This window comes from Drosophila elegans, unplaced genomic scaffold (assembly GCF_018152505.1).
Source record: "Drosophila elegans isolate 14027-0461.03 unplaced genomic scaffold, ASM1815250v1 contig_208, whole genome shotgun sequence".
Classification (NCBI taxonomy): domain Eukaryota; kingdom Metazoa; phylum Arthropoda; class Insecta; order Diptera; family Drosophilidae; genus Drosophila; species Drosophila elegans.
Window position 1 is genome coordinate 6,817,806 of NW_024545578.1, and position 27,552 is coordinate 6,845,357.

The following is a 27,552-nucleotide window of genomic DNA, read 5'->3' on the forward strand; positions in this document are numbered from 1 at the left end:
ATTTCCACCTTCATTTTTCAGCCACCCCGCCGATCGGAACATTTTATCTCCTAGGCCAAGCGCAAAAGTTTTAGCTGTTCTCGGTCCGTATCGAAAAGTCGTTAGTAAGCTGACCGCAGAAAGATGTGAGGCGAAAGTGCAGCGGCTCAGAGGAAACTTCCAGCCCAACTGGCCGCTCCTATTTCTTTTCAGTTGCAGTCCAAGTCGAAGTCTCAGTCGCAATCGGAGCAAAAAATGCCCAACTTCAACCTAAGACTTGCACTTAGCCCGCACAAAAGTTTTGCTGGCCATTGCAAAGTTTCATGACTGAGCCGGAGATGAAACTGAAGCTAGGGCTGAAACTGAATCCTTATTGTGCCGTAAGTAGATTTGTGGAACTGGGCATATGTCTCATTTCGGAAGTGAGGGAATTGCGGTACGACTGGCATAAGTAACCGCATAATAGGGTTAGTAAATATGCTAAATACTTTTTAGTTTAATTCATTATCTCTTTTCTAGTTTTACTGGCGAAATATTAAAAGTTTGTAAAAAAAAAAAATAATATTATTCCTTCTTTTATATCTGCATAAGTTTTATACTTTATAAAAGTTTCATATCCTAACAAAAATAAAATAACAGTAAAGCAATAAAATTTGTATTTTATTTTATTTTTTGTTACAAAATGTTTTACCTGTAAATTTTTAATTGATATATTTTTGGCAGTACCTTTTTATGTATTTTCGGACATGGAGTAATCTTAATAAGAAATGTCATGTAGACTTATGAACAAATTTTCATTTAAATATGTGGCTTTCCTTAGTCCTCACATCAGATTGACGGACTTCCTGGCTGCCATCATCCTTTTCCCGAGCGCCCATTCAAAGTCGGTGCCCACATGGCGTATACTTACTTCCGGCAGCACCCATTCACTCTCAGTTCACCATTAATCATCGAAGTAGAACAAGCTGAGCATATGCACTTATAGATTTGTCAGACACCCACGCTCACACACACACACACATACACACACTGGTTTTCCCGCAGCCGGAAAATCAAATTAAGATAAAATTAAATGCAACAACAAACAGGCGAGCTGAATGCAATTGGGGAATGCCCGACTTTGTGCATGGGGATTCGTTTATTTTTTGGCAAACACACAACATATGCGTCCCGTTGACAAATAAAGTTTACAGATATGCACACACACACGAAGAGCAGGGAAAACTGACACACAGAGATGTAGAGGAAAAGCGGAAAAGCGGAAGAGAGATGGCAACGCACACGAGTAAACAATGGCAAACAAGCGAATGAGCAGATGGTTAGGGCCGAAAGAAATGGGCGAGGTGGAAAACAACTCCCCAATGAAATAGTTTATGGTAAACCGCAATGCGAAAAATGTCACCTCCTGGCAAAAATGAGCAGGGCAAAGGGGAAATGTGGAAATGGCAATGGAAATGCCACCGAAGATGGAGTGGCGCATCCAACTGGCTAAACAAGTGCGGAAGTTGTTTGCGTTTGCCGCTGGCAAAGGCCAAGCGGAAGCGGCCTATTGGGCAATGGCAATGACGGCAGTCGACTGTCGCCACCGAGCGGAAATGAGCCAACTTGGCTGCCACATGGGGCGCAAAAGACGCCGCCTGACAATAACCAACCAAACTACTGGCAGTATTCTGGCTGGCGAACGACGAACTTGGAGCTCCGATCAGTGCCTCCACGCACTTTTGGCGGGGTCTTTGATAATTCTATTAAACGAGAACGCCAATGGTTTTAATATCAATAATAAAGGTGCCTCTAAAGTATGTAATGAAAAATTCATTGGAATTATGGATTCAAAATATATTATTTCATACTTTTAGACACCTTCACAAGTGCATTCAAAACCTTAGTGATTTCTGAGGCAATGTCAATATCTACACTTCTAAAATGTTGTAGTATTAAATTTTCTGTTATATATTTACCAATTCGTAAATTTCATTAACAATTTTATTACAAATTATGTTAAATTTTTCCTATAAGTCTTAGAACTTTGCATGGAAAATAATTCGAACTATAAAATATTTATATTCCAAGCTTTGATTTGAGATCTAAAAACCGCCAAATTTTTAAAACAAGTTATCCATAAGTTAACGATTAACCCAAAACGAGTTCAGGTATATTTATTCGGGCTATGCCTAACGACGGACTTAACTAGAGGATTGCGACTTGCTAGTGGGGCTTTTGCAGTCCCACTCCCTGAGATGTGTAGCACCTTAACGATTTTTCTATATCCACTAAATTCTGGTTTCTATGGCCCCCGCAGCGGTGGTTCCGTGAAGCCTGCATTGCGAGACTCGCAACGGTTGGCATCCGTTTCCGTGGGAACTACGTCCTTGGCCAAATCCAGAAGCTTATCCAAAGGACATTGGAACTCACAGCCGGGAACTGTGAGCTTTCGTGCCTGATCCTTGGGATCGTTGCGGAAGTAGATTTCCACCCAGTAGTCGCCGGTTTCCTTGTTTTTATGCAGCTCAAACAGAACCATCGACGAGTAGCGAGGCATCTGGCGTTCCCAGACTTTTAGGGCGGCAAGGACATTCACCACCGTGGAATCGTGACCTGTGTATATGAACAGTTTCCTGCCACTGGGCTTCAGGGTTCCATTCTTCTTCTGCTGCATTTCAGTGAACATTTTCTTGAGGAAGGGACCACCCTTGATCTTCTGCATCTCGGGTGTGTAGACATTGTAAACGTAACTCTGCTCGGCCAGAAATTGCAGTCTCTCCGGGAAATAGGAATGCGTCCATTCGGGCAATTCCAGACCCCACTCCTGTTCGGCGAGCAGTGTCAAGTACAGGGATTGCACATCCTCGGGCTCCTTGAAACTGAGGCCTGTGTGCTTTTCCAGCTCTTTGTACATTTCCAGGTAGGGTGCTATTTCCGCTTTGACTTCAGGTAACTCGTACACCTCATTCAGGGCCTCGAAATATCGCGGGCAGGGTGTTCGCACCAGTAGCAACTAAAATATAAGGTTGGTTAAATAAAAATTATTGTAACAATTTAAAAAAAAAAATTATAAATTATATTTATTTAAAGATCAGTGTTTTATATTGAAAACTTAAAAGTAATCAAAAGCACTACTATTACTTACAACAATTAATAATATAATAATAATAATTTGAAACAAAAATCATTTTAATTAAATTACTAATTATACAATTTGTTCATCCAATTAGTGATTTAACTGTCAAAAACTAAGATATTTGTTAAGCAAAATGAATTGCATATTTAATCAAAACACTAATCGATTTTAGCACCACCTGCCGCACACAAAAAAAAGGGATCGAATCGAACCGGCTATGTAGGCGAAGGTTTTGATTAATCATTTCGGTTATCAAGTATACGCACCGTATCCTCATTGAGCTCCTGGGAGAAGACAGGTATGGGCTGCCAATTAAAGCGGCTATTCCACTCCATGTCGGTTCCCTTTGGCGGAAAGAAGGCGGCCAAAACGGTCTGCATCGTCATGTGAGTCCGCGGAACACCCGTCGCTTGAGCGTGAACCAACTATCGCGGGGAAAGGCGAGGAAAAAAGCGGTGACGGAGAAAGCGGAGAAGGAGAAAGCGCAGAGCCAGAAGCCGAACCAGAAACAGAAACAGAAAGAGAGAAGAAGGAATTGAGTGATGAGCCAAGCGCGCTTGAGCTTTGCAATTTGTAAACGTCCGCACTATCAGGCAAACACCCTTCGGATGTGAAAATAAGGAAGTAAGGTTGGGGTACACAGAGAGAAATCTATTGGATAGCTGAATCATATTAGTCTCAGTTAAATTTGCTATTGGATAAAAACAAGTTTGTATTTTACAAATAATAAAGCTTGCAAAAGTTCCTAACAAAATAAAGTCTCACTTCTTAAGTAAATTATTCTATTCTATTCTATTAAATAAAAAGTAATTTTTATTTTTTGATTTAATAAAATAATTTTGTCATTCATTTTAATGTTGTTTTAACTTATCTGGTTCATAGTTCTTAATTGTCTTACTGATGGAAAGGCAAATATTAGAAGTGATTACGAACATTTAAATTAGCAAGTTCCAAAATGCTTCAACTTGCTATTTAAATTGTCTTTGAAATAAAAAATTCGAATCGAAAAAAATTGCTCTCTGTGTACGGGGGGTTGCTGTAAGGAGTTGTGCCTTGTCGGTTCGTTAGTGACTGCTTACTCACATCGGGACTGTAGTTGGGCGCCAGAAATTTGCCATAACGCTTACGCAGCCAAGTACCAATGTTGAACAGTTCGCGTTTGCCATTCTGGAGCGTTGATTTATTGCATGGTATGAGTGGATGGCACGTGAGACAACGCCAGCAGTACGGGGGATCCAAGGCACAGAGACGGAGAGATGGAGGAAAGTGTTATAAAATAATAAATGCCTTGCATTTTTGCAATTGCATAAACATATGCATGTGTATATGTTAATGCAGCCGGCCCCTGAGTTCTCATTCCCTCAGCTCTCCCAGCAAAACATTTGCATTTCAATTTATTTAAATGCTTTGCCGGGGGAGGGGGGATGAAATCGGGTTTCGGCGGGGATGACGAGGCAAAAGTTTGCGCTGCACAACTTTTTCTCCACTCACATTTGTTATTTGTCCCCAGCCAAAGGGATAGTAGGTCTCATTTACATAGGGATCCCTTGGATACGTATCCGCCGGCGTTCGTGGTCCATGTCGGAATACCTGAAGTTTAGCAATTACAATTTTTTATTAGTCAAACGGATTTACCACAGTATGCAAATATTACTATGTACTATATGTACTATACGGCGAGCAATCGAAAATCAGAGTCACTTTAATTAGCTGGCTGCTTTAGGGAAAATCTTCGCACGCGACAAATTTTCTAAGATTCATTCGCTCGTAAGACCTTAGATTCCCGCGAATGTTTTTCCTGTTTGATTGCTGATAAGATTTGTCTCATTTGAAGGTCAGCCCTGGGATCTAGATCGGAATGGACTATCGCTATAACTATATTTAATGACTGCGGTAAATGGGTTTCCAGTTAATCAATTGTGTGTGTGATCTGTGCTCAAACAAAAAGCAAAAGTGCGTCGCAGCTTTATTTGATAATTTGATTTTACGTTCGACTGCAGACAGGTTTTTCGGCAAACTGTAATTTGGTTAGCCGGTTTTTTTTGTTTTGGTTTTGTTTTCATTGCTGCTTTGTAATTAATTTTTTTTCTGTGGGTCTTTGGAAGACGAATGAGTTGGCGAGGGATATAAATCAAGTTAATTAAAGTAAGAGTTATTTTGGAATAATTAATAAATTATGCGAGTTTTTGTGGTTTTCGAACAGGTTGTTTTAAAATAATTTGTTAACTCATCAGCGAATTTAAATAAGAAAAGGCAGTTTAATTAATAATTAATGAAAATGTATTTTCATTTACTTTTTAATAAAATCACACACCACTGTTAGGTGAGATAACTTTTAAATTGAAACTATTGGCAAATATAATTGTGCATCACACAACAAAAAAAAAACAAGCAAAAAGAATAATTAAATAATTATGACGTTTTTGAATTAGATTTCGCCCAGGTTTCCATCCACTAACTCACTCATTTTCCAAGGTCAGCCCAAGCTTTTTATGACCAACTCGCCTTTAACTTCAATTCCAAAGAAATATATTATTTACAGCTTGAGAAACATTTTCCGATCAACTTTCCGCCTGCCTGCACTCGATTGTTTTTCGTGAAGTGTAATTCACAGCAATTACATATTATACATATTATCTAATTGAATCGAGCCAGACAAATGGCTTAAACAGCAAACATATTAAATAGAGAGAAAAAATACAAAGCAACCTGAGACTAGTGTTCTGGAAATACCACTAAAAACACGTCTGTAATATCTTTATCGAACGAGTTCACTTTTCATACTGATAGTTCCGATTAAATGACCGGACTGAATCTTATCTGCTACCAAAGCTGACAGTCTACTAAATTGTAGTACAATTATAATTACACACTAGCACAAAAAAATGTGCCAGTGTTTGCACTTTCGCTTCACTATACACGTTTATAAACAAATGCTTTATCAACAAAATGTTTGTTTTTACTGCCCACGTAATTGTCAATGCCAATGGATCTTGTAAATGCTGTATACAAAATTTAAGAGTGACTGCCATAATGTGTGTTATCAGCTGAATATTTGTTGTAAAGATAACTGCTGACTTTGTTTTTTATGGATTGTTCGGTGTTAATTAATGTTTATATTTTTTAGGACCTAAGAAGTGGGGCTTATATGCTGTAAATGTGTTGTTCATGTTATAAAGTTTAATTCGGCTTTTTGATTGCAGTGTAGGTCTTGCCAGGTATGTTTATAAAAATGTTACTGATATTTTTATAAATGAACCAAGAGCTTGGAAACTTAAAAAAAAATTATCAGAGATATTTAATTAGTCACTAAAGGTACAAATTTTCAAGGGCATGCATTTTTAGCAGTCTAGTCAATATTTTCACTCTTTTTTTAATTAAGTAACAATTTTGAAACTTTTGAATCCCAAAAGCACTGATTTTAAAGTACCTTCACTATTCCTCATACCGAAATCAGATCTTTGCAATTTAATTTCTTGCCGCACAGCTGTTTTGTGTTCCGGATTCTAAACACTTTATTTGTTTTAATGTTTTTCTATTTGTTTTACGATGCCCACTGACTTACCACATGGAGCAGCTCGAGCGTGGATTTATCAGCGGTGGGATCGTAGAGCTTGGCCGACGATTCGATCGCCGAGTGGGCGACGCACCAGATGAGAACCGCCGATGCAATTAATCCGCCCGTCATCGCTAGACAATGCCTTCGAGTGAAATGCGAACGCGGCATTTTGGTGGACGCTCTTTATACTCTACGGGTTTACGAGAATTTGTCAGGGGCTCGGATTCTCCGACTTCGCCGCTTTGGCCTTTGTTTCTACGGTCTACGGTCTCGGTCTCGGTTTCGTTTTTGGTTTTGGTTTTTTGGGGAGTCAACAGTCTCGAGACAGATCGCAGACTAACTTGTTATATTCGCTATTCGCTTGGTCTTTATTTACTTATTTGTTTTTTTATTAATTAAGCCACGAAACTAGCTAATTTACAGACGTGGTGGTAAACGGGTTTTTGCTCGGTGCCTGCTGCTCGACATTAATTAATAGCACTGGTTTCTCCGAGTGTAGGGCTACTATCTCCTATTTACCGTGGACTAAATACTAAGCTGATAGTATTTAAATTTTTCAACTTTTCCGAGGGTCGCACGCGACTGTCTTATGCTACTATCCGCGGCAATACTAACTTTGCGGGGGCAAATATCATTGAAAAAGTCGAAATGTGGAAAAAGCATGAGTGTTTGGCTCTTTTATCGTTCCATTATCGCCAAATGCTTTCGTCACCGCCGCTCTTTTTATCACTATTATTATTCTATTTGTTATTGTTGCAGCTGGACAGCGTCTATTGTGCGAGTGCGAGTAAATGTTTGACCAGAACAGAGCAGAACAGAAGCCCCAGACACGGACAACAATGCCGTAGCGTTTGAGGCGTTTTAAAACGCGGCCGCGACTTTTAATTTATATGAACTCTCGGATTTGCTCCGCTTACTTATTTTTTCTCTGGTTAGCGCTGCCGCCGCCCCCTCGCCGAAATACCAACGAATTTGTCATCGAAACTGCGTGTGTAAGCACTTTGGTAATAAATCGTTTAGCCTCCTGATTGAGTAATATTTTAATTTCACATTATCCATCCTCGTTGCTTAATTGCCGAATTTAAATACTGCTTTCGGGGCTGGGCGGGATCTGGTGGCTTACGTTGTCGTCATAGTCCGGAAGTTATTGCAAAACGATATCCAACTGGTAAAATTACATACTGCCCTTTTGTTGGGATTCGTTTGGCTTTTTTGTGATTTACTTCCGATTCGAATGAGTGGAGCCTCAAATGCCAACTGTTTGAATTTAAAATATATCCAACACTTTTTATATGATGGATGTTTGGAAATCAAAGGAGAGGGTCGATTGAGACGTACACGAGAAACGCAAGCCTTTAATACTACAAAGTATATTATAAGTTTGCTTAATTTTCATAAGTCATAAAGAATTTGATAAAATTCAAGATCGGAATTTTTATCCTGGTTTATATCAGTAAAAATGACTTAACTAACTAAATCTCGCGATAGCTTAACAGATTAAAAGTTCCAAGTAATGATTTAATAAGAATAATTTCCATAAACCAAGGTTCTGGAAGAACATTTAACGAAAACAGCGCCCAAAAGTATACTCCATATTTTCAAAAATAGAGCTAATAACTTAAAAGTGAGCCAATGTAAATCCAGCATAAGCCTAACAATCATAATTAATACCGTTTTTTAGTTAGAAAAGATTCAAATATCCTAGAAAAATAGCTTAAAATATATAGATTAAGTTTAATACAAAATAAATAACTCTTCAATCTGCCTTATAGAAACGAAGTCTTTATCGTTACTAAACTAGTTCAGCTTGCACTTACACTTTAAAAACTTAATTACATCTCCCTAGCGTGCGAGTCAATCAAACACTGGTATTAAAGGTATATATTTATATATTTATTCTTTATGTAATCTTAATACTGAACTCTGGATCATTAACCATTGGATTTTGCCCACTAATTATAGCTAATCTTGGCTCCCTCCTGAGTGCCCTTAGCCTTGCACAATTCTGCATAGGGAGCATCGGGAATTATGTCCTTGGTTAGCTTCACTAACTTTTCAATGGGACATTGTTTATCACAGCCTGGAATTTGTAATTGCTGAGGCTCTTGATCGGGATCATTTTGGAAGTAGATCTCCACAAAATACTCTCTCGTTTCTGCCTTTTGATGCAACTCAAAAGCAATTAAAGCTGAGAATCGAGGCATTTGAGCCTGCCAAACATCCAAAGCGGAGAGGACATTTGTAATGGTCCAATCGTGACCGCAAGATAGAAACATTTTGCGATCTTTGGGCTGCAACTTGCCCGAGATCTTGTCCTGCATTTGCTTTAAAAGTAGGTCGACAAAGAAGCCTCCTTTCATTTTGCGTAACTCGGTCGTATACGCATCGTAGACATAAGACTTGGCAGCCAAGGGCAACATCTTCGCCGGAAAGTAATCCTTGGTCCAAAAGGGCAACTCCAAGCCATATGTTTGCTCTGAGAGCAGTGTGATGAAAATACTGGTAACATCATGGACATAGGTGACATTGGTTCCGGTTAAATTGCTCAGTTCTTGCAGCAAATCGGAGTTATCGGCATGCAATTGTTTGACTTCAGGAAGATTTATAACCTCTCGAACTGCCTCATCGTATCGGGGGCAGGGTGCCTTCATTCTAATGCGCTGTAATTGCAATACAAATTAATAAATAAATAGATAAATATATTAAAGTTATTTTTTTCCCACCACATCAATTTCCTCGGGTTCCATCACAATGGGAATGGGCTGCCAGTTGAGCAGCAAGTTCCACTCCATCGGAGTGTTCTCCGGCGGAAAAAGTCCGGCCAGCACCATTTGCAGGGACATCAAGGTGCGCGGCGACTCCGAAGATTGGGCACGGATCATCTGCAATGGAAACGCTCTGGTTATTTTCATTTTAACCCCCTTGATCTTGCTCTACTTATCGTACATCGGGCTGATAGTAGGGTGGCAGGAAATCTTTATAGCGATGACGCAGTTGTTTGCCTATTTTATACAGCTCCACTTTAGCACCCTGTCAAATTGAAATTGCATTTAAATTCAGTTAATCTTGTTTATGTTTGTGCCAAGTACTCACATTGGTTAGTGCCCCCCATCCGTAGGGCTCAAAGGTTTCGTTGATATACGGATCGTTGGCATAAGTGCTGACGGGTGTGCGGGGGCCATGACGAAATAGCTGTCGAAAAATAAACATTTGGTTAAATCTATTTTATGAAATAAATTAGCAAGTACTTTATTGTCTTTTAATTAAATTATTTCCTCAGATAATACAATTTTCGAGCTTTAAGCTAGTCACAACAATAAATTATATAATTCTATTTATGAAATAAAAATATATATATACAACAAATAATTACTACTTTGCTTTTTAATTAAGCTCGTGCCAACGTTGATTTTAATAAATTAATATTCATACAACTTGATTTTATTCTCATACTTATTTTATTTTAATTGAGCTATTATTATGCAAATCAAAATGGGAAATCAGTGAATTGCCGCATAAGTTTGAAGTTTAAGTACCAATAAACCGGTTTCAGGTCTTAATGCAATATTACGTATACGCCATGCAAACTGGCTTAGGAACATTTGCCATGGAATTGTGTTAAAAGAGAACTTCAATGGTTTCTCAACGGAAAAACTAATTCTAATGTACTTAAGAGAACATAATATTTCGTCGACTTGGGCACGATTATAAAATTTGTCACCATATACTAATTGTTTAGATTAAATGAGTTTGACACATTTTGGATAATTTTATGGTCTGCTGACTTGCTTAGTTGCCAAAAGTTTAATGAGCCCCAATTTAGTTTGAGCTGATTTTTTTGTGCCACAAACTTTTTGGCAATTATTTTGCGGTAGTGGCGATTTTCACTTATTTACCACATGAACCAGCTTCAGGGTTGAGTTGCTTGCACTGCTTTCGGTTGTGTGTATATTACTGGGGTATTTAGAATTATCCCCTGGCCCCTCAGTAACTTCCTGGGGAATTTCTATATCTATAACACCTCCGCGAGCAATTAACACACAGCTCACAAAAAGTATCAGGCCGAAGAACTTTAGCATTTTCGCGATTTCAAATTTAAATTGAGCGGATCGTTAGGAATCAAGTGGACCGGCTTCGTTGGGGCTTGTGCGTTGAGTGACTGCATCAATAGACCTGCGGTCTGCTTATAAGTCTTGATTATGTGTTCACCCATACAGACGAGGTGGTATTCACACACCAACAGATAAGAGCGGCGAAGAGCGAACTGCTCAATCTGCGAATTCATCAACTACAATAGCAAACATTTCGCAAAAATTCAATTTAATTAGTTTCGCACGAAAATGATTTCCCCCGCCGTAAAAAATTAACTCAATTACCTTTATTTTTTGGGGGTTTTTATTGTACAGTATAATTTATAATATTCTTTTTTTTCACTACTCTTCGTCGGCTGCTATTGTAATACTGAGTGCACAAATTTCACTTTGGCACTGCGTGCTAGCTATTCTGATCGATTTTTCGCGGTGGCGGCTCCACGAAATTATCGTCATGTGGTCGACATCTCTGCTCTGCTGGATCGTTGGGCAGAACTTCGGCACTCAGTTCAATGAGACGACTCAGTGGACACTGAAGATCGCAGTCTTTCAGCTGAAGCTGCTCCAAACAGCCATACTCATCGTTACGGAGGAAAATCTGCAAATATGGAGGTCAAAGGATTTATTTGAGGAATATGACTTTGAGCAACATTAGTTCATTTAATATTTAATTTATCCTTCCAATGTGCTTATATTTTCATACTAATCTCTCAAAAACTTCTTAACGCGAATAGAAATTATATGCTGTTGTATATAAAAAAATGTTATCTTGAAATATATTTAATTAAATATGCTAGGACTAAGTAAGCATAAATGTCTCTAAAATTTCGTTGTCTTCGAAATACATATAGAATAAATTCGTCAAGAAAATGTCTATCTTGATTTTTTGTGTTTTATTAAAGCCAGACGACTTATCTTATATATCAAAACACATATTTAATTTCCCCGCATAAATTATAGCAATGAACACAATAGAAACTGAGGGAACGTGGGAAACTATTAAGGCACTGTTAAACAGTGTGAGCCCTTAAAATTTCTTACCTCCACATAATGTTCACCGGTTTCCTTATTCCGATGCGTCTCAAAAATGGCCATCACAGCGAACCTAGGCATCTGGCGCTTCCACACACCCAAGGCCATTAGAATATTACCCACGGTCCAGTCATGACCAGTATATATAAACATACCCCGATCCTTGGGCTTAAGACTACCATCTCTCTTGGCAACCATCTCTTTGTACATTCTCTTGAGGAAAGGTCCACCCTTGATCTTCTGCATCTCGGGCGTATACGCATTATAGACATAACTCTGCTCGGCCAGGAATTGCATACGCTCGGGAAAGTAATCTTTGGCCCAGTCGGGCAATTTATAGCCAAATTCCTGTTCAGCCAATAAAGTTATATAGAGGGAATTTATATCCTCGGCACTCTGAATCGATTTTCCAGTGAGATTTGTCAACTCGCGGAACATTTGCTGGTAGGGTTCAGTTTCGGCAATAACTTCCGGTAGCTTGAAAACCTCCTCGAGGGCCTCGAAATAACGAGGACAGGGCGTGCGAACCAGCAGGAGCTAAATACCAGAAGTTAAATTTAAAATACAATTAAGTTTAACAAGATTTGGGAATTTAAAGCGCACCGAATCCTCATCCAAGGGTTCCGATACGATTGGAATGGGTTGCCAGTTGAGGTGCTTATTCCACTCCATGGGGGTTCCCCGCGGCTCAAACATGCTGGCCAGTGTTGTTTGCAAGGACATCATGGCCCTCGGCGAGGCAGTGGCTTGAGCATGGAGGCGCTGTGTTAATTAAATGGCTTAAATACGGGATTATTTTATATTAAGGCTACTTACTTCTGGCCTGTAATAGGAACCCATGAAATCGCCGTAGCGACGCTTCAGCCAGTGACCCATTTCGAAGAGCTCCCGTTTTCCAGACTAAAAATAGAATAACAATTTTAAATTTCATTTCATTTTATTTTATTTCATTTCATTTTGTTGTGAATAAAAATGAACATGAGTCTTTATTCTTTTATTTTAATATATTTTTAAACTTTAAAATAAGTTTTGTTTTATTGATTCAATTGAAAATGAAAACACTCGAGCACTTATAAACACAAGCCTATATCACTTTGGGGAACTTTGGGTAACACATTATATAACAATAATTTTTCAAAATATTATGTAATATTTTATGTGGACACTTTTTAAGAATTTTATATGTGTTTCACTCACATTGGTCACATGTCCCCAGCCCGTTGGCTTGAAGCCATCGTTTAAATAGGGATCCTTGGGATAGGTGTCAACGGGAGTGCGAATGCCATGTCTGAACACTATGTGCACCAATTCCAGCGTGGAGTGTGTGGTATTGGGACTGGTCTTGTAGCACTTGGCTCTGGCTGGATTCTTCCAGTCAAGTTTTTCTGAGGACACACTGCTGTTAAGGATACCGATTACAATGACAACGCCCAGAAGGCCAGCTCCCAAACCGAACATCGTGAGTATTTGTTTACGTGTCCAGCGACCGAATATCATTTTGAGGCTGGATACCTTTTTATATCGATCGAAACAAAGCCGGAAGAGCCGATCTTTCGAACTTCCAAAAACGAGATTTGTGTGTTATTGATTTTTTTTTTTTTTGTGGCTTTATGATATTTATTTGCTTTGTTTAATTGCAGGTTAATTTTTTAACGATTTTTCCCGCTGCGGTTTCTTGATTTTTCGGTGAGCTGCAAGACGCGTGCAATCCACAGCGCGTCTGGGGTTAAAATAAAGCGTTGACAGCTTGATACGGAGAACTTAACAGAGAGATAAATCAACGTTCGTCTATTCGGCTATTTTTGCGTCAAGTGCTGTTGCTGCTATTGTTGCTACCGCTGACCACTTTCCATCGAACTCGGCTTCGAGACGAGTTCACAAGCCAGGCCTGCCAAGTTGAAACAGAAACAAAAAAAATCCCAACTAATTGGGCGTTTCTCATTGAACCAGGCAATTACGTATACGATGTGTACGAGCGTTTGCGGAACGCGGCTTTTCGGTAGCCACAAATCCACGAAATAAAGTCCCACCAACCCCATTTTACTCTATTTATAGCACTGGAACGCCCCCTCACATCCAGTTGCACATTTTTTTGCCAGTTCGCATGGTCATTATCTTATGTCAAATATGGGATATGCACTTCCTGACCATTACTAAAAGTAGTTCGTTTTCTTTTGACTCATAACTGGGTAAACTCATGCGCTGATTCACTGGATTTTTTCGATTTTAGTATATATTAACGGGAACTTTTTAATGAAACTACATTAAACTAATATTATTATTAATTTTTTTAGTTTCAAATTTGCAACAAACAGTCAAATAATAATTTTTTTAAATAATCAGTGTATAATATGTTGTACAAATTTAAAAATTTTTCTTCCGGTAAAAACAATAAATTAAAATATCAAGCTACTAAAGTTATTATCTAGAAAATTGACTAAGTATAGCGACAATTGAAAACAATCAAGTAAACATATAATTTTGATAGCAATTTAAATAAATCTAATCTTCTCTGAGATTGCTTAACGTTAATTTAGCAAACTGTATTTATTCTAAAGGTCTGGTTTAAGACAATTAAAACTGTGGTAGGTTAGTAATCAAATGGGGTGTGGATATTTAACTATGAGTTATTCATAACCCTTGAAATTTAAACCGACATTTTAACTCAGCATCGCCATTTTCACAATATATCGTAAAAAGCTATATCTTTAACTCCAAGTGGTTAGAAAAGTCAACAAATAATAAAAGCTTAATATATACGTACACATATATGTTTGCTTTGGCTGCACTAATTATTTGCCTTGTTTCACTTTGTTTACACTTGGTCTGTGGGGAGATAATAATTTTAAGCTGCGTGCTCGTAATTTTGTTTGTTTGAACAAGTTGTCGGGTTGGTTTTTATTTTTTCCAACGCCTGTCAGAAATTGGCAAATAAATGTGAGTAAAGGTCTCTATTTCGCTGAGAATATCTCTATGTTTGCTAAATGTTCGTTTGGTGTCACATTAGCTTTTATTTTGTTTGCCCGAGAGCTAATTAACCGGACCAGACTGGCTAAGTCCGTTGTCAGAACTCCGTGTTTGTCGATCGCTGCTTTGCCATGTGTCTAATTGTTGTCTAAAATGTTTTTTTTATGGTTAATTAATGACAGCGTTGGCGATTAACCGTTAACTGTGTCTTTGCCAGCTTCCGAACTATGCAATTAAAGGCAAAAAATCAAATAACAATGAGTGCGTTATGTGCTGAATTCACTACAATTTTGTGATTGTTTGTGACTTTTGACTGAATGTCTTGAACTTTCGTCTAGTTTTTTGAGTTGTTTCTGTTTCTGTTTGCGTTTGAGCTCAAATCAGAATCAATATAATTCATACTCGGACATAGAACATGGCATAATGGCAACTATCGCAATCGGCATTTGAATTGCATCAGCTGAAAAAGCGATTAACATTTTTTTCAGTCGAGTAGTGAAAATAAATGGCCTTGCTAACGTACTGGGAAAGTAAATTTCAAGTGTATTTGGATTAGTTCGTCGTACGGTCAATTTTAAGAATCAATTAATTGTTTGCTGAGTTTCATATTTGTAGCTATATTATTATATTGATCTCCTAGTTGACAATTTCATATAAACAATATTTCCCTGAATGAGCTTTTCCTTATGATCGATTTATTTTAATTCAGTTGAATTTTTACTATGTGTTTTATTAGAACTCAATTTAAGTAAATTAATATGTTTATGCATATTACGCAATTTCAGGAAAATTACTTTTTAAAATTTTAATCATCAACATGCGTGCTAAAAAATCCCAAGGCGAAAGTTTTTAGATTAACAAGCCATTTCTCTAAAATGTGAATCATTTTTAAAATCTTAAAATGTACTTTAAATTATAATGACAATTTTGAACTTAGAAATTGTTATTGAGTCTAATCAATTATTTATGTATTGTTTGCAGCAAATAGTTTTTTATTTGTTCAGTTTTGCTGATAACCGTCACAGATTATTATTTGTTACCTATACTTTTAAGCATTTCACCAGCACGTGTGTGCTACATCTGAAATTTATATTCAGATTGTTGAATGACTCTCCTAAGCCTATTTGCTAATGACTTTCACTGAAATTTATGGACACTGCACCACTGCAGAAGAAAAATAAAAAAACAAAAACCCAAAAAATATTTTCGAATAATATATATCTGGCTGGTCAGAGGTTGAAGTGGGCGGCATGGAATAGATGGGAGGATCACGTGCTAAGTTGGCCATAAAACGTTCACTAGACAAACAGGAAAAATGGGCAGCGCTTTTGGCGCTAAAGCGTCTTCGGGCACAGGAATCCATCCAGAAACACACATTAATATTTATCAGACCCGCAATTACGATTACCGACATCCCAGACAAACTATCCAGCAAATGAAAACGAGTGGTCAGGGGTGGAAAAACGGAGGGCCAGAGGGAAATCTAGGGAATTCCGCCAAATTGCCGGACAAAACGTTGCCGCGAATGCTTGGCTAAAATTTATTGATTCCGACGCATTGAAAATAGTTCTCGGTGGAGCAATTTCAAAGATTTGTACGACAAAAATTTTTTCTCAACGCTCTCCACGACTCCTCCTCACTTGAATGAATGTTTCTGGCTGTTCTTTTTTTACATTTTTGCTGAAATGGCTGAAAATTTCTAACTGACGGGCATAAAAATTCGAACACGCGTAGTTACACACACACACACACATAGGACGGCCCCAAAAAAGGGGCGGGGTTTGGTCTATTCAATGAGACAATGAGCGCCGGACCCGGGCATTCTGCGTTCGGGGATTACGTCTGGACCGCGTTTTTTGGCAACAATTTTTGAAAGGGGGGGATGAACCCGGGGATGGGTCAAAATGGGGGGCAATGGGGCAAAATCGGAAAAGCGGTGGCGAAAAATCGGGAAAATTCGGTGAGGGAATGGGCGCACTCTGTGTTGTCGCCTAAACGATAAAGCAATGACAAAAGTCAGCAGCGATTAAAGTTCAATTGGTGTGACCTGCCAATTGGCATAAAGGAAAAAGATTTCAAATGGCTGGCAAGTTGGCAAAATGTTGGGCAGCCGGAAAAGTGTTCGGGTGTGAAATGAAAAGTGGAGGCAATGGAAACGACGCGAATAAAGGATTGCTGTACAGATATGGCTGAAATTTGTTGAGTAAACAAGACAAATAGTTACTGGCCACTTGACACAAGGAAGAAACCTATGACTCTACACAACACGAAACTTTTAATTGCAAGTAAATTATTTTTATTTATAAGGAATATAAATCTAGTACAGTTTAATTGTAATACATTTAAAATAAATATGGAACGGACATTTGACAACTGAAAATGGCAAAAAGTTTACCTTTTAATGTGGATAACAAGTGTACTTATTCCTGTATATAAAATCAGATATTTTTCTTAAATTGAACATATAATTTATGTTAAAAATTGTTGATTTTCAATATTTTTGATGTCTGGTTGCCTTAAAAACTTTACGATAATGTTTAAGCAAATATTAAAGAAAATTAACTTTTATTTTCATAAATTTTATTTACAATGAATGTTTTTTCATGGTTAATAGTTTAAAATTCATTTGGTAACAGTAAATTCTAAATAGGGCTTTTGCTCAGATGCATAAAAATGAAGTTCCGGTTTTGGCAGGTTAATGTATGTATGTTAAAGACATGCGTGCACAAACAGAAGCCCTTATTGCCTGGCCTGATTATCGCATATTAATGAGTTTATTTAACTTTTTCGTTCCGATTGATGGGCTAGAGGGTGTGGGCGTGGCTATAGGGGGGTTAAGGCCTGGTTAAATGCGCTCATCTCATGCTCGGCGGCTGTTTGTGAAGCTTTTCACAGCAAATTACAACAAATTATACACATAATTACGCTTTAATGCTTGGCCTGCCCACGCCCCCAGTTTTCTGCTAACAAGACCCCGCCCTGCCACGCCCACAGCCGCCCATGTTCTCGTCGTGCAACGCATCAATGCAAAGTAAAATTGTGTGTAAAAAATGTGATAATTAACTTAAGTCCTTTGAGAATTTGCGGAACTTCCCGGGGAAAGGTTATGGCCTTATTCACACACATGCAAATGGAGATATATATAGGCGAATGCATGCATGAGTGTTTGTTTTTTTGTTTGTGCACATAAACTCATTGTCAGTTAATTATGTAAAATGTCATATATACACCTGCTCGTGCGTTTATGTGTGCTCATATTATGCGGACCAAAAGGAAAAATGTTGGCATAAAAGGACCTTGCTTTCACTTCAAAAACACAAACAGGCAACAAACGAACGCCCACGATTACACTACGTACCTATGTACATATGCATATTTGCATACTGCTGTGTGTGTTGCCACCGGAAGCCTAATTGTGTGGCTTTTGTAAAGGATTTTCTTTGGGGTATAACGATTTGTTAAGAGCAGTCAAAATTATCCTCCAAAACAATCATCGTAGATTATGCCATCATTTTTATAAAATATTACGGAAAAAAATTTTCTTTGAATAAACAATGATAGTTACTAAAATATACATATATAATTTATATTTAATTATGTTTAATTTCAGGACGACTTCTTTTGAAAGCCTTTTTCTGTATTATATATATTTACAATGTAGGGTATGGGTTTCACGATGTTTTCGTGAAATTAACACCAATTAAAGGCAACCAACGAAAAGTGTATGACTCGGTTTGATATGCACAATAACAACATTTCACTTTTGTGTTTGTGAAATTCTTGTGGCTTCATAAATTTAAATTATGTTTACCCAATGAGACGCCCAAACACCCACACATGCCCAGGTGTTTTATAGAATTATTCCCAGCTTCCGTGGCTCGCTTTTCATTTCATTTTTGGCATTCAAGGCTCCGGGAACCCTTCGACTTTTCTTCATTTGCTTTGTTAATGAGCGTCTCATAATGCATACAATTAAAGGCGGCAACAAAGGAGGCAATTCACTGGGATGAAGGAGGGTGAAGTGGGGAAGTGGGGTGCAGATCCTGTCGGTGGCAATTAGATGTCCTCGTTAGGCAGGGGTTGACTTCCTGTTATTCTGTCGGAATGCCATGCATGACGGCAGTTGAGCTTCGCCTCACATCTGAATCTGATAATCCTTTATAAATAATACATTAAATGCTTGCTTAGCTGCGGCAATGTTGTTTGCTCGGATGCTCAGATGCTCAGATACTCAGATGCTCGGTTGCTATATCCTGCGGTGTAGATGTTGCCTTTCCCTCGTCGAAAAACCTCAGACCTATTTAATTCAATTTGCATAAAAGTGCTTGGCGTTTTATTAACCCACTAAATGTAATTTAGTGCCCGGCGTACACGCTTCAATTGCCCCGCTGATGGAGTGCCAGTTAAGGCCAAAACTGAGCTCCCAGCTCCTTGGCTCTTGCCAATTTCTTGGTCCTTAATATCCCAGGAGAGTCCTGCGAGACTTCCCCACCAATTATCGAAAGTTCGCCCCCGCAGAGCCGCAGCTTTTGTTGATTCCGCCAGCCGACCTTGCGCCTAGTCAAGCGTTAAGTGGGGCATTTTGTGGCGGACTGCTTTTCTGGCCCACGATGGGGCATTTCCTCTTAATACAGTCGTTGCAGTTTCCTGGCCAAAAAAAATAAATATATATATATTTTCCCTGTCAAGGAATCATGCAAAAAGCCGTAGTGAAATGGGTCAGGACTTTGGGGCTGACTAAGCTGAAACACTTAGTGCTCCTTGTACATATAGCCATTGAGAGGATAAAAAGCAGCTGGCTAAAAGGTTTATCATTTAATCACTATTGGTGGTGTAATTCAGAGGAGATTTTTGAACAAGTGAAATTCAATCTAAATTCGATTATTGTGAAGATCATATTAATTCGAATTTCCTTAAGACACTGAAACATTTAATAATTATATTAAAATATACAATTCAAAACATATGAACACTGATAAAAATCTGGAATAGTAACATAAATATCTAAAATTTTGAAAGAAAATACCCCTTCGGTTTATCAGTTAACCGAAGCATTAGATTAACCATAAACTAATAAAAATTCAAACCAAAGGTTAGGTTTGCAAAGCACCCCCACAACCAAAGTATTTCTCCGTTTTCTTTCCGGTTTTCCATTAGCAAAAGTTTTCTTTTGTCTTTGAGCAACATCTGTTTGGCCTATAATTAAACCATTTTTAATGGCCATCAGCGATGACCTTCAAGCCAAATCTCCGCCTGACACAGTACATAAATATATATAATTTTGGGTTAATTACGCAAAATAATCTTTTTTTTTCGGCTGCAAGGGTAAGGGGTGTGGAATGGCAGCTCACCAGCAGGTCCACTTTGACCTGCTTTTGTTATCATAAAATGCCACATACGCCACCGCCACATGTGTGTGTGTGTGTGTGTGTGTGTATATCTATGTGGAAAGTTTCGGCACATTAAATGAAATTTAATTCCTGCCGTCATAAGCAGCCAGGACAAGTCGGAACAGCAACTGGACAGGCCAAAGTACCACGCATCAGGAGCAGGGGAGCAAACGGAGCAGTCGAGGGTAACCGCCAAAAACTGTTGCCAATGTTTCTGGTGCTGCTTTGGCAAAGCCTTCTTGTGTCATGTTGGTCTATGCACCGGGAATGAAAGTCTCATAAAAACAATTTTCAAAATAGAATATACATTATTCCATATTACAAACATTTGGGCTACAAGCTATTAAAGTATAATTTACAGCTTGTAGCCAATATGTTTTTAAAAACATCCAAATTTAAGTGCGAGAAAATTTATGGAACATATTACATATAACATATAATATAACCTATTTCTCTAACTTGAAAACATATCTATTTGGATCAAAATGGTCTTGTTATGGCATATGTATGTTATTGAATATTGAAAATAAAAAAGCCTTTGGAATATTATTTTATTTTTATTCAAGATCAATTGATGAATCTAACGAACTGGAAGAAGTCAAGAATTTTGTTTCCTGTGCACCCGCATCCTTCTACGCCATATCCACGGCCACATCCTTCCATTTGCACCGCCCCTCTTCCTTCCGCCGCCCCTTTGCTTTGTACGTGTCCTGGGCCTCTGTTTAAATGTTATTTAACGCTGGCCCAGAAGTGTCATGACTGCCATTCTTGCTGTGTGTGTGAGTGCTAGTGCATGTGTGTGTTTGTGTGGGCGTGGCAAACTCATAAAATGCCGCACAGTTGTTGCAAAATTTGTGGCCATCCTTCGTTCCGAAATCTACCTCACCCCACTTTCAATTCCCTCACGTTTAAAGTGGATCACAAATCCTCCCAAAAAAAAAAAAAGGAAAACTTTATACTGAGTTTCACGCTCATCTAACTAAATGGTTTTATAGGTTTTGATATTTGCTCATTTGTTGATCCGTTTCGTTCGTTGAATTTCATATTAATATTGTTTCTGTTGCTGCTGCTGCTGCTGTTTTTGGAATTTATGAGGCGGTCAGTTTTGGTGTTTCAGACCCAAATTCCATGCTTCGTTATCCTTTGCCTTTTTTTTATTCTGTTTTTGCTGTTTGGTCCGAACCCAATCATGTAAAGCTATTGTTTTTTGTGCCTGCGTTGGCAAAAATGCTGCTGTTGGATTTGATATGTTAATCATATTTTATGTTTTATATTTTGCGCTTCAACTATTTGATTGCCGACCTCGGCTTTATTAAGATATTTGTCTGCTGCCCAAAAGGGCGTGAAATCCGGGTCATTCCGATGGTAAATGGATGGTCATAGAAGTTGTTTGGTTAATGGTTGTCAATTTAATGAGGTCACCAATTAGTGGTTATATGTACATTAATCTTTATATCAAGAGAGTTTGAGGAAAGTAAAAACAGAGAAAGGTTGCAAAGAATGTTTAGGTCGAACTTTGATAATAAAGTAATACATATAATTTAATTTTCAAGTTAAAATTTGTATAAAGTTATCTAAACTTATTGTAGTTGTAGTCAAGAAATATATACTCTTATATTTTACAAACGTTTTTCAGCTTTTAAGACCACAACCAACAAACAACTACAACTCAGGCAGTCAAATAACAATCCAATTACCGTATTCATATGATGATCAACCACAAAAAATTCATCTATTCATCCCACTGGGTACGTTTTTATGTCATAATCCTTCGTTTTGATGTCACTTCCCGTTCGTTCATAGGATGTCTTCAGTTGATATGACATTTAGGCCAGTTTATGGGCTGACCTCATTGCTGTTTTGTGAGCTTCTCGTCCCACGGGGCGTATGCGCCATATTTCAGACCGTTGCTTGTTGCTCTTGGCCAGCCGGCGGGTCCATGGCCATAATCGTGCTCATCATCATCAACTTTCTTCATCTCCATCATCATATTCACAACTTAACGTCCACTTTTCCGTCAAACAGGCCGTAAAGTGGCATTTCCGTTGTCGTTTCGCCTCTCCGTTCATTCGTCGGTCTGTTGGTTGGTTGCTTGCTTCGTTCGTTTGCCAGTTGCGCCTTTTTGTATGCAGCATAAAATTAAATTATTTGTTGCATAAGCCTCATCCTGCCTTTCCCCTTCTATTCAGCCTGCACCCCGCTCTACAAAAGCCAACGAGGCATGCACCAAAGTGCTAAGCCATGAGAAAGTGTGCACTTGAAGCAGCACAAGCCACCATGATGCACTTTTCCACCGGGCCCTGGCCACGCCCACTGCGGCACAAGGCGGCAGTGCAGCCGAAAATTTAGGTGGCAAAAATAATAACACAAAAAAATGCAGTGCTATTTTGATAAGTTGATTGTTAATTATAAGGTAAACCATCTTAAATATGATGTTTGCTAAGAACGATATATAAATTATGTATGTAAGTAAGTATGATTAAGTTATATTCGAAACTAATCGATAGCAGCCTTAAGCTTTACACAACTCTAGAAATGTATCGATACTTTGAGACTGAGGGAACCAAGCCGAATAGGAACACGTGTCTCGCACACAATTAAAATAACAAAAATAAATAAATGTAAAAAGATTAAGAAAAATTGAAAAGAGAACAATGACTTTAACAATTTATTGAATTTTAATTATAAATTTAAGTTATTTATTAACTTTAACCGACAACTGTGCCATTAACAAAAGCTTAAGACCATTATTATAGATTAATTTCTATAATAACTTTAACTATGTATAATACATTTTAAAGGGTAAGAAAATATTCAAAAGATTTGTTGTCAATTCTGCATGTAAATAATTTTAAGAACTGTAATTAATCAAATTGTCAAATACTAATAAATATTTAAACTAATTCTAGCAATAAAATACGAAACCAATGACAACACTATCTAACTTAAGAAGTTAAGGAAGGTGGATGCTGGGATCGCCGGATCACATTATTATACTTTGAGCGGCGCCGAAATCAGACGAAACTTTCCCGCACTCCGTTGGTAGCGAAGCGGTGCCCCCTGCACTCCGTAAGCCCCGTCTGTCATAACAACTGGGCAGGATGGTCGGCGGAAAACTGGCAACTGAAAACTGGAGGGGCCAAAGGAGGGCAACAGTCATTCCAGGCACTGCTCTTTTTCACTCCACTCACCGACACCAAGAAAACCTCCCTCTGGGATTCATTTTCGTTTCATTCATTTATTCGTCGCTAGCTGCTTTTCATTCATTTTGAACTTTCGACGATTTAATTCGGCTTTCGAGCTGCTTTTCCTTTTTTTCCGGCTCCGTCTCTGTTTCAGTTTTCCCCATTCTGTGTCTGGCGAACGCCTTTGGCCCAACGACAACAAAAAGGTTGAAGGGGAAACAGTACTATATTACGGAAAGAATGCAATTCAAATACACTTGCAGAAACCTGCATTAGATAAATGAATTGCCTTTAACTGCAAGGCAAACGAAAGTGCAGTCAAACTTTGCTAACTGGAACAAACAATTAATGAAATACATTCTTTTTTTAGTTTTTTAATTCTTTAGCAAATTTCTGAAATTTAACCATTTCAATATTTAGAATAAAACAGGATAGAAAATTGTTTTATTACACTAAATTTATAATATGAAAATATGAAGACATTATCGTTCCTGTACTATTAAGTTTTTATAAAGTTTCACTATTTTTAAATTTTAAAATAGAATTTTTTTTGTTGTTTCTATTCGTAAAATTTAAATGTCCTTACAAAAAAATGCAACAAACTCGACTTAGCAAAAATTTATAGAAATACCAATACCAAATGCGGAAATAGTTTCTCTTAGCTAATTATCACTATTTCAAAGGAAACTGCTAGAATTATGAGTTATTTCCAGGACAAAAGAAGCTTTATATTCGATGTACCTCGATGGCAACAATAAATTTCAGTCCCTGAACCCTTGGCATAAATTTCAGGTCTGCGTTTCGGTCTTTGTGTGAGCTTTTCTTTCTGATTCATTTTTTTTCGTTTGACCCCACCTGGTCGGCTGCCACGATTGCAATCTCCACTGCTCATTTGCATTTTTAATGAAACCATATAAAGGCGGAAAATTGGAGGTGGAGGACCAAGACTGGACGACAGTGTGTGGAGGAGCGGCAAATTATGAGCCAAAGGCAAAGGGTTTTTGCTCGCCACTTTATGTCTCGCAACCAACCAACCAACCACATATATGCACTACTAGCTTGGTCAATAAATCCGGCCAGATCCCCGGCATATACCAATCCAAACTGTCAACAGTTTGTCGCTTATCGCAGCGTTGAGATTTTCTCTCTGTAACCGATAAATGTTTCAACATCATTTACATTTCGGTGGCAGTCTTATCCTCGAAGCATTGCCAATGGAATTCTCTCAGGGTGGAGGCTTCAATCATTTTGGTCCCCGGGATGCCTGACCTCAGGCATTTTCTGTTTGGTTTCCGACCAACAACTCCGGGCAAACAACGCTCGCAGATTTATGTGACCGCAAAACTTTGCTTCACGGCATAAATTAATGTTTAATTGATGAATTTATATGACGAGGGCAAGATGCCTTGGCTTGCGATGGACATCATTCCATCAATGGTTTGACCAGTTGACAAGGGCAGTGGGATTGAAGTTTACTATGGTTGGCTTATTTGAGGTTGTTTAAAGACTATTGCAACAGAGATTGGCAAAAAGTAAAACTAGTTCTTTAAAAGCTTGCTTTCAAATAACAGCACTGCCAAAGCTAGTTTATTTAAAATTCTTATTTTTGTTAAAAAGCTTAAATTAAATATTTCAACTTCTTAAGTTAATCTTAGAGCCGCGCAAAAATTTTGAAAGAACTGCTTTACCATATAGGTAAGCAGTGCATCTCACAGTTTAAAGTTATGAAAGTCACCGCTAGGTGCCGCCTTCATAGCATCGAAATCAAATGTAAAATGCATACAAATGTAGATTAAATACACTTAGCAACAAGTAAGTGCTACAAATTTTTGATTGCTTTTGGAAAAATTGTATTTTTTTTTGGATTCGTTTGATTTTCATACTCACCTATCTCACCCCTTTTTTTAGGAAGACGGCTTCGATGTTTCGACTAGTAGGCGCTGAAAATAGTTTCCTCAAAAACCTCACAATTCATTTTAATAACTTGACGGACAGCAGAAAAATGCCTCGCAAGCCTAATCGATCCCAAAAAAAAAAAGTCCTGATGGCATTCGTTCCCATCTCCAAGTGTTTTGGCATCGACATCGAATGGAATAAGCCGAAAAAGTTCAGTAACGCCGCCGCCGAGAAGACTTGGATGGAAAAGGCTCACTTGGAGGCCGAGGATATAAAGCTGGGTCTGGAGTGCGGTCGGTTGAAGCCAGGCGACATGCCCGGTAGAATAATTGTGGAGCCGAAGCAAATGCTGGTTTCAAGGATCGAGTCCAAGCGTTTCGAAAAGCAGTTGCTTGACCACGAGGCGGCTTTACTCACGGAACGCGATTTCGTGAATCTTTTCAATCAGCTGGGGAAATCTTTGGCATCCCGGAATCCAGACAACTGCTTAAAGATCCTCGATCAGATAAAGAAGATGCAGCCTACCAAATTAATGCTTATTCGTAATCCGGAATACGTTCAAAATATCCGAGCGCTGTGTGTATTTGCGGCCAAAGAGGAGGAGTTGAAGGAAGATTATCTGGTCATTCGCCAAGAGTCCACTGAATTATATAACGACTTCATGAAAATTTTTGGCCTTGAGCCCGGCCCGGAAGACAAGTTTTGGGAATACTTCTCTGAGCAAGTCGAGGTCTTCAAAACCACAACGAAAGATATGAAAGAGATCTTTCGCACCAGCTTAAGTGAGCAGACATACCAACGACTTCTGGACTCAAAGAAGACATCCACATCTGCCTCGCCCAGTCAGCCTGATAAGATCGAAATGATTAACTAATTATTACTAAATTATTCTATGGAAAAGTTCGAATTTCCATATAGTAAACCAAATACAATAATAGTAAAACAAACTACAAATAATTTATTTCCATTTACTTAAAACTCGCAGTATTTTTCGTACCTATTTCACGGTGTCTTTCTTTTTTCCACCCGTTTAACCTCGAGAGTAGATGTAGTTAATCGATCCGTGGAATGGGCTGAAGTATAAAAGCATTAGGCGTTGTCTACCGATTATCACAGTTTCAATTGCGATTTAGGCCAAGCAAGTCGATCAGAAACCAACGAAAATGGCTCACAAACTAACCATCCTCTGCTGTGCTCTTTTGGGAGTGGTCGCTGCCAGTTACATTCCCCACGGAGGACACGATCACGGACACGCAGTAGGATACAGCATTCAGACGCACCACGAGGCACCCAAGCAGTGGCAGGATCACCACTCTTGGGCCCCAGTTCAGGATCACCATCACCAGCAGTGGGCACCAGTGGCCTCGCACGATAGCCACCAGCAGTGGAGTCACCACGAGGATCCCCACCACCACCCCAAGTACGAGTTCGACTACGGAGTGAAGGACACCAAGACCGGGGACATCAAGCAGCAGTGGGAGACCCGCGATGGCGACAAGGTCAAGGGGGGCTACACCATGAAGGAGGCCGACGGACGCACCAGGATCGTCGAGTACTCCGCTGATGCCCACAACGGATTCCAGGCCACGGTCAAGCACGTCGGACATGCCGATCACTACGAGCACAGCCACGGACATGGACACGGACATGGACATGGTCAGGAGTACGGACATGGACATGGTCATGCCACCAGCTACGCCCATGTAAAACAGGACACCAGCAGCAAGTGGGAGGACAAGAGCAGCAAGTGGTGGTAGATCACCCTGCGAAACTGACTGATAAACCGATTCGGACTTACTAAATTTTGTAAATACAAAAGACAAAATTGAAAACAATACAACTATTGTTTTGTTTGTTTACAATAAATAAAGAAAAGCAAGGTGCAGAAAATGCGATAAAATATGAAATCAAAATTGAATTATTGTCGGTTTATTTTAAACTTATTTGGTTTAGAATAAACTTTAAGAAATACTGGGACAGACCAATCTGTAGCTTGAATGGTTCTCAATCTAAAAACTCCTTAAAAGATTTGCTTACAAGATTGAAAAGGGTTGAAATGTATTAATAAGATCAAAATATAGGATTTTATTTTCGAATTTTTGGGATGGGCTAAGTATTTTACAGTTCTAATACCTTCAACCGGAATTACCTTTTTGAAAAATATAATAAATTGGTTAAAAAAATGGAATTTTAAATTTTTAACCGTTTACAGTAAATCCAAGACTCGGCTTTTTATGCTCCAAAAATCAGAGCTTTAGTGGGTTTTCCGGAAAGTTATATTGAGATCGTAGCGATCAATCTATCATTCCAGAAAGCGACACATTTAATGAATAAA

At 38.5% G+C, this 27,552-nt stretch overlaps 5 protein-coding genes across 6 annotated transcripts; 2 read left to right on the plus strand and 3 right to left on the minus strand.

The window, feature by feature from the left end:
• Window positions 1-2,098: 2,098 nt before the first annotated feature.
• Window positions 2,099-7,480, minus strand: LOC108146065 (venom acid phosphatase Acph-1). Of its 2 annotated transcripts, none has more exons than XM_041708484.1 (5): window positions 7,272-7,480; window positions 4,589-4,687; window positions 4,181-4,264; window positions 3,364-3,522; window positions 2,099-2,974 (listed from the first exon to the last, which is right to left on the minus strand). In XM_041708484.1, exons 1-5 carry the CDS (start codon window positions 7,317-7,319, stop codon window positions 2,264-2,266), a joined length of 1,101 nt encoding a protein of 366 aa, XP_041564418.1. In that variant the 5' UTR covers window positions 7,320-7,480; the 3' UTR covers window positions 2,099-2,263. The 2 variants fall into 2 exon arrangements, with proteins under 2 accessions (XP_041564418.1, XP_017127367.1); XM_017271878.2 differs by lacking the exon at window positions 7,272-7,480 and adding an exon at window positions 6,663-7,255.
• A 1,047-nt stretch (window positions 7,481-8,527) lies between these two features.
• Window positions 8,528-10,801, minus strand: LOC108146064 (venom acid phosphatase Acph-1). Its single transcript, XM_017271877.2, has 5 exons — window positions 10,553-10,801; window positions 9,750-9,848; window positions 9,603-9,686; window positions 9,380-9,538; window positions 8,528-9,316 (listed from the first exon to the last, which is right to left on the minus strand). Exons 1-5 carry the CDS (start codon window positions 10,733-10,735, stop codon window positions 8,609-8,611), a joined length of 1,233 nt encoding a protein of 410 aa, XP_017127366.1. The 5' UTR covers window positions 10,736-10,801; the 3' UTR covers window positions 8,528-8,608.
• A 211-nt stretch (window positions 10,802-11,012) lies between these two features.
• On the minus strand, window positions 11,013-13,477 carry LOC108146062 (venom acid phosphatase Acph-1). The gene is made up of 5 exons (XM_017271876.2): window positions 12,977-13,477; window positions 12,596-12,679; window positions 12,383-12,541; window positions 11,789-12,316; window positions 11,013-11,345 (listed from the first exon to the last, which is right to left on the minus strand). The coding sequence occupies exons 1-5, from the start codon at window positions 13,274-13,276 to the stop codon at window positions 11,151-11,153; spliced, it is 1,266 nt and encodes a 421-aa protein (XP_017127365.1). The 5' UTR covers window positions 13,277-13,477; the 3' UTR covers window positions 11,013-11,150.
• Window positions 13,478-25,365: 11,888 nt separating this feature from the next.
• On the plus strand, window positions 25,366-26,091 carry LOC108145630. The gene has a single exon (XM_017271166.1). It carries the CDS (start codon window positions 25,366-25,368, stop codon window positions 26,089-26,091), a length of 726 nt encoding a protein of 241 aa, XP_017126655.1.
• A 229-nt stretch (window positions 26,092-26,320) lies between these two features.
• On the plus strand, window positions 26,321-27,091 carry LOC108146068 (kininogen-1-like). Its single transcript, XM_017271882.2, has one exon. It carries the CDS (start codon window positions 26,381-26,383, stop codon window positions 26,972-26,974), a length of 594 nt encoding a protein of 197 aa, XP_017127371.1. The 5' UTR covers window positions 26,321-26,380; the 3' UTR covers window positions 26,975-27,091.
• Window positions 27,092-27,552: the final 461 nt, after the last annotated feature.

What these genes read in the sequence shown, in the direction of transcription:
- LOC108146065 (XM_017271878.2), bottom strand. Translation starts at nt 6,824, where the DNA reads ATGCCGCGTTCGCATTTCACTCGAAGGCATTGTCTAGCGATGACGGGC. An exon ending in GCTGGGGACAAATAACAAAT is followed by an intron (nt 4,265 to 4,588) that starts GTGAGTGGAGAA and finishes TCAACGCTCCAG; the next exon opens with AATGGCAAACGCGAACTGTT. An exon ending in AGGAGCTCAATGAGGATACG is followed by an intron (nt 2,975 to 3,363) that starts GTGCGTATACTT and finishes CTTATATTTTAG; the next exon opens with TTGCTACTGGTGCGAACACC.
- LOC108146064 (XM_017271877.2), bottom strand. Translation starts at nt 10,735, where the DNA reads ATGCTAAAGTTCTTCGGCCTGATACTTTTTGTGAGCTGTGTGTTAATT. An exon ending in CCCTGAAGCTGGTTCATGTG is followed by an intron (nt 9,849 to 10,552) that starts GTAAATAAGTGA and finishes ATTTTTCGACAG; the next exon opens with CTATTTCGTCATGGCCCCCG. An exon ending in GATGGGGGGCACTAACCAAT is followed by an intron (nt 9,687 to 9,749) that starts GTGAGTACTTGG and finishes TCAATTTGACAG; the next exon opens with GGTGCTAAAGTGGAGCTGTA.
- LOC108146068 (XM_017271882.2), top strand. Translation starts at nt 26,381, where the DNA reads ATGGCTCACAAACTAACCATCCTCTGCTGTGCTCTTTTGGGAGTGGTC.
- LOC108145630 (XM_017271166.1), top strand. Translation starts at nt 25,366, where the DNA reads ATGGCATTCGTTCCCATCTCCAAGTGTTTTGGCATCGACATCGAATGG.
- LOC108146062 (XM_017271876.2), bottom strand. Translation starts at nt 13,276, where the DNA reads ATGATATTCGGTCGCTGGACACGTAAACAAATACTCACGATGTTCGGT. An exon ending in GTTCCTATTACAGGCCAGAA is followed by an intron (nt 12,542 to 12,595) that starts GTAAGTAGCCTT and finishes TAATTAACACAG; the next exon opens with CGCCTCCATGCTCAAGCCAC. An exon ending in AACCCTTGGATGAGGATTCG is followed by an intron (nt 12,317 to 12,382) that starts GTGCGCTTTAAA and finishes TCTGGTATTTAG; the next exon opens with CTCCTGCTGGTTCGCACGCC.